The sequence below is a fragment of the Megascapheus bottae genome, chromosome 15 (assembly GCF_031878675.1).
Source record: "Megascapheus bottae isolate mThoBot1 chromosome 15, mThoBot2.hap1, whole genome shotgun sequence".
NCBI classification, from domain to species: Eukaryota; Metazoa; Chordata; class Mammalia; order Rodentia; family Geomyidae; genus Megascapheus; species Megascapheus bottae.
The window spans coordinates 46,774,207-46,786,449 of NC_143523.1; the positions used below are offsets into that span (position 1 = coordinate 46,774,207).

At 42.4% G+C, this 12,243-nt stretch overlaps 1 protein-coding gene across 6 annotated transcripts in view; it reads left to right on the forward strand.

Annotated features, from left to right (window-relative positions):
- The window catches only part of Kat6b (lysine acetyltransferase 6B), a 173,897-nt gene extending 164,361 nt beyond the window's left edge, over positions 1-9,536 (forward strand). For all 6 annotated transcript variants that reach the window (XM_090346606.1, XM_090346608.1, XM_090346609.1 and 3 more), the window contains 4 exons: positions 104-263; positions 871-1,194; positions 3,767-4,058; positions 5,760-9,536. In XM_090346606.1, coding sequence (XP_090202732.1) covers positions 104-263; positions 871-1,194; positions 3,767-4,058; positions 5,760-8,296 — 3,313 coding nt within the window. In that variant the 3' untranslated portion in view covers positions 8,297-9,536. The remainder of the gene's footprint in view (positions 1-103; positions 264-870; positions 1,195-3,766; positions 4,059-5,759) is intronic.
- Positions 9,537-12,243: the final 2,707 nt, after the last annotated feature.

The following is a 12,243-nucleotide window of genomic DNA, read 5'->3' on the forward strand; positions in this document are numbered from 1 at the left end:
GATTTTTCCTGACAGGTAATAATAATGCTACTTTGTGTCAGTATATGAAGATGAAAAAGAAATTTCAGCTTTTGATTACACTGTCTGCCATACCACATTACAGGTTTGTCATCATTCGAAGGGAAAAGTTGATATTGGACCACATGGAAAAGCTGAAAACCTGTTCCCGAGCCAATGAACTTGATCCAGACAGTCTGAGGTGGACCCCAGTTTTAATTTCTAATGCTGCAGTTTCTGAAGAAGAGCGTGAAGCTGAAAAGGAGGTAATGACTGGTTGGCTTCATCATCCTAAGTTGTGTGACTTCCATCTTACAGCTCTCTTAAGCTAAGAAAGTCATTAACATCATTGTCAAAGGCTTGGTTATGTAGAGAGCTTGTGAAATGATATGGCACTAATTTATCCTAATGGAGGTTGCATGGTAAGAGATGATAATTTTATTGAATTGAGTATGAAAAATGAAACATTTATCATTGATCACAAAGCAGCATTCTTCACTACTGACAGTATGTAATCAGATCAGATTTGGTGCTGAGCTGCAAGGCTGCAATGTCAATCGATTCTTTGTGTTTATGAACTTGCTTAAAGTGCTCCGTGCCAGTGAGCATGTAATGTAGTGATAAAGGACTCAAATCAATTCGCTGCATCATTAATACTGCTAAATATCCCATGAAACCCAATCTTCTTTGATTTGTTATCCTAACTGATGCAAAGGGGTCCTGAGTTGATGCAGCTGGAATTTGCTGTGCTGGGTGAGTGTCCTAATCAGAGAAGAAGAGACCCTTTGCCATTGATCCTTGGAGGCCTAACTGTATAACTGCCCTCTCACCAGCCGCCATTTCTTTTCATTCTTGCCCCCCCACCACCCACAGGCTGAGAGACTAATGGAACAAGCTAGCTGCTGGGAAAAGGAAGAACAAGAAACAGTATCATCTAGAGCCAATAGTAGGCAATCACCTGCAAAAGTACAATCGAAAAACAAATACTCTCTTTCCCCGGAGAGCCGGCCTGTAGCAGGGGATCGAGGGCAGCTGATGGAGTTATCTAAAGAGAGCAGTGAGGAGGAGGAAGAGGAGGAAGAAGAGGAGGAAGAGGAGGAGGAAGAAGAAGAGGAGGAGGAAGAGGAGGAAGAAGAAAATATTCTAAGCTCCCCCCCACGATTGACTAAACCGCAGTCAGTTGCCATAAAGAGAAAGGTACATGTCTGTTCATTTCTCCTATCATTTTCTGTCAAATCATATTTGACAGGGTCATTGTTCCATCTCTTAATATCTGTTTCTTTCTCTGACTTTAGATGAGTTTATATGTACAAAATCCCACTGAACAGATACCATAATCATTTATGGCCATGATAGTGTTTACTGGTACCAACAGCAGGAAACCAGGGACAAGCCAGCTTCCTAGTTTGGTAGTCACTGCCACCTGCTGGTCTGAGGGAGAAGAATAAATGCAGTTATGGGATCTAGCACATAAAATGCCCTTTAAGGACTGAGACTGGAGCCAGGAGCCAAGGTCACATGACTCATTAGAATCAGGAGCCAGAGCCAGATGAACACCCAGAATTCCAAGGCTAGTTCTCCTACTATTTTTTCTTTTTCTTGTTCTTGACATAAGTCTTGTTAAGGGAGATATTTTAGACATGGGTAATTTGCATGTATGGTCAACTGTATATTACTGACTTAACTCCTATCTTGATCATCTGGTGGTTTTTCTAGATCATACCATCTCACCTCTAGTGGTACAGAAAGGGAATAATCAATTTTGTCTATAGGTAATCACTCTCCCAGATCTGTCTGATATCTTTGACTCCAATATCTATCAGTGACAGGTTTGTTTGTGTAACCAAGACAAAGATGCCTATCGGTCAGGAGACTTGCCATTCTAATTCCCAAACCAGTGTTCTTTATGCTAAGATTGGCAGTTAGTAGGAGGGAAGCTGTGGGAAGGTGACCAAAAGGAGTAGCCTGCAAAGTAGATTTTAAACTTCTCAGCCTTTTAATGTCTTATGAGAAAAATACATCCATTTATTAGAATACAAACTAAGTCTACAGATAGCAAAAGGCAGAATCTATGGACAGCATGGCCTACTACCATAAAAATGAACTCAATCTGAAGAAAACCAGTTCTGCCAGGTGCCAGTGGCTCACATTTGTCATCCTCAGCTACGTAAGAGTCTGAGATCTTGAGGATCATGGTTCAAAGCCAGCCCAGAAAGGAAAATCTGTGAGACTCTTACCTCCCGATAAACTACCAAAAAGTCAAAAGTGAGCTGTGGCTCAGGTGATAGTGCACTAGCCTTGAGCAAAAGCACCCAGACCTTAAGTTCAAGCCCCAGGTAACTAGGTCTTCCTATTGGCTATCCTGGTGTTTGGGAAAATACTATTATCTTAGGAAGGACAAGTAAATTAGAAGTTTCAGTATGACAAATGTTGAATTACAGATGTAGTTACATTACAGAATATGATGAACAAGGCTACATGTTTTCAAATCATTGAAAATAGATGATTCAGTAATTCTTGCCCACAGTTTTCCTGGGAGTTGGCTATTTCCACCCCCGCCCCCATTCTTCACCCCCATGCTGGGCCTTGTGGAGGATCAGCAAACACTGTACTGTCACGCTCCAGCCCCACTCCTGGAGTTTGGTTTGTTCAAATATAGTAAACTGTTATGTGGAGAATGTTTTCAACAGTCTTTAAGACTCATTATTGAACAAATTATATTTTAGCAGTAAACCTACTTCTCTGCTATTCCTATATTTTAATTTTGTGTGTTTAGACAATTCTTTACTTGGGATATTTTAGCATTGTAATTATGGAAAATTGTGCCAACCTTCAGTATAAATAGGGGGGAAAAGTCTCACATCTTTACTTGTAATTTTTTGCCTTTCATTTCAAACTGTTTTGTAGAATCATCACATATTTTTCTTATATCATAGCAGTCACCAATAAATAACTGTTGACTTTTTTGGGGGGGGGGAGGGACAGTCGGTTGTGGGACTTGAACTCTGGGCCTGGGTGCTGTCCCTGAGCTCTTCAGCTCAAGGCTACCACCCTATCCCTTGAGCCACAGGCCCACTTCCAGTTTTCTACCACGATTCTCAGATATCAGCTTCCTGAATAACTAGGATTTCAGGTTTGAGCCACCATGCCAGGCTATAATTGTTGACTTCTTAAGCAGTAGAACAATACCTTATTCAATAAAACCCCCCTCCTTTTTTTCCCCCTTTCATAGTTCCTAGTATCCTATGAAATGGAACAGGTAGACCAATCTTGTATACCACTGTGTTTTCCATAATGCTTTCATGTAGTGGCTATCCCCCCTGAACAGTTACCAAGTAGTAAATGAGTGACCTGATGGCTAGTTAATTATTGCAACATTGCAACATGCAACATTGCAACATTGCAACATGAGGTCCATAATAACCATAGAATGTGTATCATGTGCCGGATATTGAAACCAGCAAGTGCCATTTAGAAAATATATGCCAGAAAAGCAAAGCTCAGCATTCAAGATATACAGTCAGGTTGCTAGGATGTTCTCTCTCAAAGCATCTGCTTGAGTAAACACTGTTTTATTTGGAAAACACTTTCCTGTGTAGTTGTAGCCCGAGAGGGATGTTAAACATCAAATGGAAGGTTAAGTACAAAGGCATTACAGGAGTCTTTACATGTAAGATTCTCAGGCATACGTTCAGAACATGTTTGCTGTGTATCAATTCAGCCATTTAATTTCTCATGAGCACTACGTATTGTTTGGAATTAATTTCAGAGGCCTTTTGTACTAAAGAAGAAAAGGGGTCGTAAACGCAGAAGGATCAACAGCAGTGTAACAACTGAGACCATTTCTGAAACAACAGAAGTACTGAATGAACCCTTTGACAACTCAGATGAGGAGAGGCCAATGCCACAGCTGGAGCCGACCTGTGAGATTGACACAGAGGAAGATGGCAGGAGGCCAGTCCTGAGAAAAGCATTCCAACATCAGCCTGGGAAGAAAAGACAAACAGAGGAAGAGGAAAGAAAAGACAATCATTGCTTTAAGAATGCTGACCCTTATAGAAGTAAGTAGAGGGTTAATGCTGCATAAAGTGATTGGCAAGGGGATGATATTGTATCCTGAGTATAACAAAATCAAGTCTGGTCCCTTAATTTCTCTACATGAACACACATATAAATAGCACCAACATACCATAGTGAGAGATTTCATGTGTGTAGAAGTGGAACTTATTTCTGCTTCTAAGTCACCTCCTCAAGCCGCCTGAAGATGAATTATTCCACTTTGTGCTGTTCACCTTTTAGAAATTCTTTGTGGCCATATTATCCCGATCCCTTACAGTCTTCACCTTTCTTAAAAATAATTATCAGAGGGCCAGGAGTTTGGCCTAGTGGTAGAGTGCCTGCCTAGCATGCACGAAGACCCGGGTTCGATTCCTCAGCACCACATACATAGAAAAAAGCTGGAAGTGGTGCTGAGGCTCAAGTGGTAGAGCTCTAGCCTTGAGAAAGTCCAAGGACAGTGCTCAGGCCCTGAGCACTGATGCAAAAATTATTATTATTATTATCAGAGCCAGAAGAGGTAGCTCAAGTCTGTCATCTTAACTGCACAGGCAGATTGCAGACCAGGTACACCTGGGCGGAAAATTCACAAGTTCCTGTCTCAAAAATAACCAGAGCAGGGCCAGTTATTGCTTAGTGGTAGAGTGCTTTCCTAGCATGCACAAAGGCCCCGTTCAATTCCTCAGTCAGAAGTGGTGCTGTAGCTCAAGTGGTAAGAGCTGTAGCCTTGAGAAAGCCCAAGGACAGTGCTCAGGCCCTGAGTTCAAGCCCCAGGACTGGCAAAAAAAAAAAAAAAAAGTGTTCTAAAAAAGTGTGTTTTATGAAGCACTTTTCCTTTACAGTTTCCCAGTAGATTAGTGTGGTCTTTCATCTTCTGAAATTAACACTTGGGTGTGTTGTATGTATTTATTCCTGTGGGTTTTTTGCTAATTTTTATATAAACATTTCTTTGTAGGACCTGAAATGAAGATTACAATTTGAGATTATTTCTAATTATTTTTATAGTTCAGGCCTTATATTTGAGCAACAAACTGATTGATCCACAAAATAGTGTGGACAGACTTAGTAATTTAAAAAAATGAACATCTTTAAATGTTGTCATTTCATAGTGATTATATTATACACTGTGTCATGCCAGAGTGACAATCCTAAGAATAAGGATAATTACAGATGCATTGCTGTTTGAGTATCTAGTTATTTATTCATTTGTTTCAGAGATGCAGTTTACTTTTATGCCAGAGTAACATCCAAATCAAAGTAAATAATGTCATATGAGATTATTTAAACAGCAAATGCCCACAGACAGAAGGGTATTCACTGCCCCAGGGCAGTGTAGGTTTTAGCCTTCTAGTCATTTTCCCGATGCACTGATTATTTAAATATCTCTAGCATTAACCCCTTGCCCTAGTAAATGTTCACATCCGGGTTTTTTGGTTGTTTGTTTGTTTGTTACATATTGTAGAATTCCATGCTTCTGTATCAGAGAATGTTAAATTCAAATAGTGTCCCACGTGTAGGTCATATAAACTTGGTTTATGTTTCAATATTATTCTAGATTAGTCTTGATTTTTACCATCAACTCAAAAATAGTTAAATTGTAAGCAGTGTTGGCTAACTAATTTAGAGAAAAGAATTCAAGGTGTTTATGGTTATGCTTTCTAAAACTTTTCTTCCTTCCTTCCCTTTCCTGTCTTTTCTTCACTAAGACAATATGGATGATAATGCAACTAACTTGAAAGAAGGCAGCAAAGACAATCCTGAACCTCTAAAGTGCAAACAAGTATGGCCAAAAGGAACAAAGCGTGGTCTCTCTAAGTGGAGGCAAAACAAAGAGAGGAAGACTGGATTTAAGCTGAATTTATACACCCCACCAGAAACACCCATGGAGCCCGATGACCCAGGAACAGTAGAGGAACAGAAGGAGATTTCAGAAGACAAAATCATTTCTACTCCCGTGGGGACAGAGCAGGAGGTGAAGGAGACTGTGGAGCCCCTGCTGCCTCACGATGCAAGTCGAAGGGAGGAAACAAGTGCACCAGAAAGTCCAAATAAATCACCAGGTGAAAAGGAGGACGAGGATCTTCTCAAACATGAGGAGGAAGAGGAAGAGGAGGAGGAACAAGAAGAGGAGGAGGAGGACGAGGAGGAGGAAGGAACTGTAGAAAAAGACCAGGATGGTGCTAAAAGTGAAGAAAAAGAAGAACCAGAGATTTCCACAGACAAAGAAGACCCTGTGCACTTGGATGATCATGAAGATGAGGAGGAAGAAGACGAAGAGCCATCTCACAATGACGATCATGATGCAGATGATGAAGACGATAGTCACATGGAATCTGTGGGAGTGGACAAGGAAGAACTCCCAAGAGAAGCCTTCAAAGAAGTGCTAGAAAACCAGGAGGCTTTTTTAGACCTTAGCGTTCAGCCTAGTCATTCGAGCCCAGAGGTCTTGATGGACTGTGGCGTTGACCTTGCAGCTTCATGTAACAGTGAGCCGAAGGAGCTTGCCCCAAACACTGGAACTGCAGCCGAGTCTGATGAGGAGCCTCCCGAAGAACAAGCCCAGAAGCAGGACCAAAAGAACAACAACAGCACAGAACCTGAATTGAAGGAGGGAAATACAGCCACCACAGAAATTGACTCAGAGACTGTTCAGGCAGTTCAGTCTCTGACCCAGGAGAACAGGGAACAGGATGATACCTTTCAGGATTGTGCTGAGACTCAAGAGGCCTGTAGAAGCCTACAGAACTACACTCATGCAGACCAAAGTCCACAAATCACCACCCAACTGGACGATTGCCAACAGTCAGACCATAGCCCAGTTTCATCTGTCCATTCCCATCCTGGCCAGTCAGTCCGTTCTGTCAACAGCCCCAGTGTTCCTGCCCTAGAGAGCAGCTATGCCCAAATCAGCCCAGATCAGAGCGCCATCTCAGTGCCATCATTGCAGAACATGGAAACCAGTCCAATGATGGACGTTCCATCAGTTTCAGATCACTCACAGCAAGTCGTAGACAGTGGATTTAGCGACCTGGGCAGTATCGAGAGTACAACAGAGAACTACGAAAACCCAAGCAGCTATGATTCTACTATGGGTGGCAGCATTTGTGGAAATGGCTCTTCACAGAACAGCTGCTCCTACAGCAACCTCACCTCTAGCAATCTGACACAGAGCAGCTGTGCTGTCACCCAACAGATGTCCAACATGAGCGGGAGCTGCAGCATGCTGCAGCAGACAAGCATCAGCTCTCCCCCAACCTGCAGCGTCAAGTCTCCCCAAGGCTGTGTGGTGGAGAGGCCTCCCAGCAGCAGCCAGCAGTTGGCCCAGTGTAGCATGGCTGCTAACTTCACCCCACCCATGCAGCTGGCTGAAATCCCAGAGGCGGGCAATGCCAACATTGGCTTATATGAGCGAATGGGTCAAAGTGATTTTGGGGCTGGGCACTACCCACAGCCATCCGCCACCTTCAGCCTTGCCAAACTGCAGCAGTTAACTAATACACTTATTGATCATTCATTGCCTTACAGCCATTCCGCTGCTGTGACTTCCTATGCAAACAGTGCCTCTTTGTCCACACCATTAAGTAACACAGGGCTTGTTCAGCTTTCTCAGTCTCCACACTCTGTCCCAGGGGGACCTCAAGCACAAGCTACCATGACCCCACCCCCTAACCTGACTCCTCCTCCAATGAATCTGCCACCACCTCTTTTACAGCGGAACATGGCTGCATCAAATCTTGGCATCTCCCACAGCCAAAGACTGCAAACCCAGATTGCCAGCAAGAGCCACGTCTCCATGAGAACCAAGTCGGCATCTCTGTCACCAGCCACTGCCACCCATCAGTCACAGATATATGGGCGCTCCCAGACGGTAGCCATGCAGGGTCCTGCACGGACTTTAACCATGCAGAGAGGCATGAACATGAGTGTGAACCTGATGCCAGCCCCAGCCTACAATGTCAACTCTGTGAACGTGAACATGAACACCCTCAATGCCATGAATGGGTACAGCATGTCCCAGCCCATGATGAACAGTGGCTACCACAGCAATCACGGCTACATGAACCAAACGCCCCAATACCCTATGCAGATGCAGATGGGCATGATGGGAACCCAGCCATACGCCCAGCAGCCAATGCAGACCCCACCCCACAGTAACATGATGTACACAGCCCCCAGCCATCACGGCTATATGAACACGGGCATGTCCAAGCAATCTCTCAATGGGTCCTACATGAGAAGGTAGACAATTTAGGCAGTCCGCCAAACCCAGTGGGCGTCACTATTGGATTGATCTGCACAAATACCTTTGAAGAGTACGATTTCAAAACCAGCAATTGGTGTGAATGCAAAAACATTTGTTGGCACCATTTATTTAAAAAAAAAAAAAAGCTGTATGCAGCAGAAAGCCTTATACAAGTTGTTTTTCTTTTGTTTCTCTTGTTCTTTTTTGGTACCTTTCTTTCTGTTACTTTTATATAAAATTCTCTGCAAAAGAAGGCCTCTCCTTGGACTACAAGTTGGGACAGCCACTTGTTGTGCCTGCCTCTATTAAACAATGTGGATATCAAGCCCCCAAATTATCTGTTTTAATATTGAGCCTAGAGCTTTTTTTCTCTCCCTGTCCACTCCATGTAAATGCCTTTAGCATTTCAGTTATTGTATATTTTGTTTAAGGAGACACTTCAGCATGCCGCTAATGTCTTTGTTAGTGACAGTGCATTTTGTAGTACTGTACAAGTGTTGTGCTAACAGTAAGCCATTTCTTAAGTTTTTTGCCTTGATTAGGGTGCCCTAATTTGAGGGTTTTAAAAAAAAACTATATTTTTGTTAATTATAAAACTGTAAAGAGCTATAAAAAGCTGTTCCCATTTGGTTAGTCAAAAGGGTTTATTGCTAAATATTTGGTGTAACGTTGAGACCCTTTTCCATTTTGGTGACAGATTTCTTTGGGGAAAAAGGCAGCTTTCTGTTTTATAAATGCAGACTTCTGTTTATTGAATGAAGCATATCTCAGTGTTTATCTGTCAGGTTTTGAAACATTTCATATATGTCCAAATACTTGGCAGGATTTAAAAAAAAATAGTGAATTTGGTGTAAAGTTGCTATTTTATGGAAATGCCTCTAACTTTACATTTTCATTCCATCTGTAGATTTTTCTATCTTTATAAAATATTGGAGTTATTTTTTAAGGAAAAAATAGAGAAGTAGCTTGTGAATAGCTCAACTAAGCTTACAAATCGCATGTACAAAAGCAAAAAAAAGTTATTTGTGTCTGTTTATATTGCTTCTTTTTTGTAGCCTTTGTACCTGTACAGGGTGACAGTAAGGGCCAAGCAGGAGAGGCGTAACCCTTGTATAAAATAGGAGCCAGCGACACTCTTGTATTTATCTGTTCTCTTTTTAGTCAGTTACTTCAAAAAAAAAAAAAAACCAACAAAAATAAAAAAGCTGTACATTTTAACATAAAATAAATTATGATGAGCCATTTTTAGCCTCTGTGTCCTGTCATATTATGATTGATAGAGAATGACCAATTGAACTGTATCATGTGTGTCACATCTCAAAACACATACACATTTGGGGAAAATAAATTATTTAGTGTAAATTGGATTTATGAGGTTTTCTGATCTGTTTCTGACTTTGGGGAAGGGGATGGCAATAATTAAGAGTAATATCTAATAAACCATCACATATACCAAATACCTATTTAATAAATTAATTTATAATGGATTTTAATGCTTTTCATGAAAGTTTATTTTATGCTAGTGCATACCTTCTGTATGCCAATCATTGTCTTTAAAATAAAGTGAATTTGTTTTTTTTCTTTTTGACTTCTATCTTCATTTGCAAAGAGATCCCACACAGTTAGCCAGTTGCCTCATTAGTAGTACATACCTTGTACCATGATAGTAAACTTTCTTTTTGTAAAGATTAATATGAAGAGACACCCAGTTTGGGATTCTATGTTTGAAAATGTATTCCCTTTCAAAAGATATGATCTGGCCGGGTGCAGTGGCTCATGCCTGTAATCCTAGCTACTTAGGAGGCTGAGAGCTGAGGATTGAGATTCAAAGCCAGCGCCGGCACTAAAGTCCATGAGACTTATCTCCAATTAACCACTAGAAAAGGGAATGTGGTGCTGTAGCTCAAGGGGTAAAGCACTAGCCTTGATTTGAAGAACTCAGGAATAGCACCCAGGCCCAGAGTTCAAGCCCCACAACCTACCAAAAAAAAAAAAAAGAAAGAAAGAAAGATACTAATGGCTCACTCACATCAGTAGTTCTAGCTACTCGGGAGGCTATGATCTGAGGGTCACCATTGGAAGTCAGCAAGAAAGTTTGTGAGACTTATCCCTAATTAGCCATCAAAAAACCAGAAGTCATTGGGCCGGGAGTTTGGCCTAGTGGTAGAGTGCTTGCCTAGCATGCATGAAGACATGGGTTCGATTCCTCGGTACCACTTAAGAAAGTCCAAGTCAGGTCCTGAGCTCAAGCCCAGGACTGGCAAGTCAGGTGCTGGAAGCATGGCTTAGGTGGTAGGTGGCCTGCCAATGAGTGGAAGTGTCAGATACAGAATTCAGAGTCCTGGTCTCAGACAAAAAAAAAAAAAAAACAGACATGGAGCTGTGTCTCAAAAGGTGAGTTAAGATGGTTTTTATTTAAGCAGCAAGTTTAGAAATGAATGCTTGGCACCTCTGAGAATCAATCACACCAGACTCTCAAAGTATCTAAGCACGGATACCACTCTTAGTGTGACACAAAATGCTTAGCTGTAGAGACAAGTTAGCAGAGGCAAAAGACCATAAAGTGGGCTCCATTTTTTTTTTTTTCTAAAGAAGGCAAGAGAGTATGGAACAGAAGGCCCTGGGAAGGGAAGTCTAGCCTTGTATTTTCACCCGCCATTCTTCTCCCCACCACCCTGCCCCTCGAAGCTCTAGGTGCAGTGGAGCTAGTACTCACATGTTACCTTTGATCCTCTTGCTCCTTCACCTGCAAGTCAGTCATTTACCTGTAAAGGCTGAGGGAGCATCCAAGACTTTTCTGCAAGGGCCAAGCCAGAGCAGAATTTCATGCTAGTGGGAAAGGAGATCCGTCCGCAGTTCATCTTCTAAGTGTCAAGTGGTGGTGTGTGCTGGTAGGAGTCAGGAGAAGCCAAGCTGGCCCCTAAGCCACACATCACACATCTGGGAGGCCAGATGATGCTTGCACACACACAGTCCCCACCTCTTACATTTAATTTCTTCCTATGTTAGCATTTGGTGGCTAAAATTTCCTTTCCTTCCCTTTGGCAAGGCTGACTAATCACACCCTGTTTGCCTTGAGGGTGTTTAGGGACAAGTGCCAGTCATTGCCTCAAACCTGCTTGACCAGAATCAGAGCTGTACTGGGGGGTGAGGGGGTGTCTGGTGTCTCACGGGGGTGGAGGTGGGGGGGGCTTAACTCAAGTAGAATCTGCCTAAGTGTGCAGACATCAGCCCTCTACATCAGCATGCAGTTTTAGAAATCACGACATTACCACAGAGTGTTTTCAGGACCAGTCTTCCCATGTGATGGGAATGGGGCAGATGCTTGCAATTTACAGATCAGGATATGGAAGCGCAAATCTGACTGCAGTGCCCAAACCCACCCCAGCTAAAATTTGTAAGCTGAAACTGACCCAAAATGTCTCTAAATCACAGCTTTTTCCTAAAGCATTGTACTCAGTGAAAAGACCATAACTTGTTACCTCTCTGAGTTAAAAGCCTTATGTAATGAACATAGGATGTCACAACTGGCAGTTTATGCTTTAATCCTAGCTACTTAAGAGGCTAGCCCCCGCAGAAAATTCTGAGACTCCTCCAATTAACCAGCAAAATGTGAGGCATGGGGAGCCAGGAGTTTGGCCTAGTGGTTAAAGTGCTTGCCTAGCATGCATGAAGACCCGGGTTCGATTCCTCGGTACCACATACACAGAAAAAAGCTAGAAGTGGTGCTGAGGCTCAAGTGGTAGAGCTCTAGCCTTGAGAAAGTCCAAGGACAGTGTTCAGGCCCTGAGCTCAAGCCCAGGACTGGCAAAAAAAAAATGTGAGGCATGGCTCAAGTGGTAGAGTGCCAGCCATGTACTAATTGGCAAAGAATTTCTAATTGATACCTATTTTGTTGCAAGCAAGTCATCTGTGGCCCATCAATCTTAAGATACCCAAACTTCAAG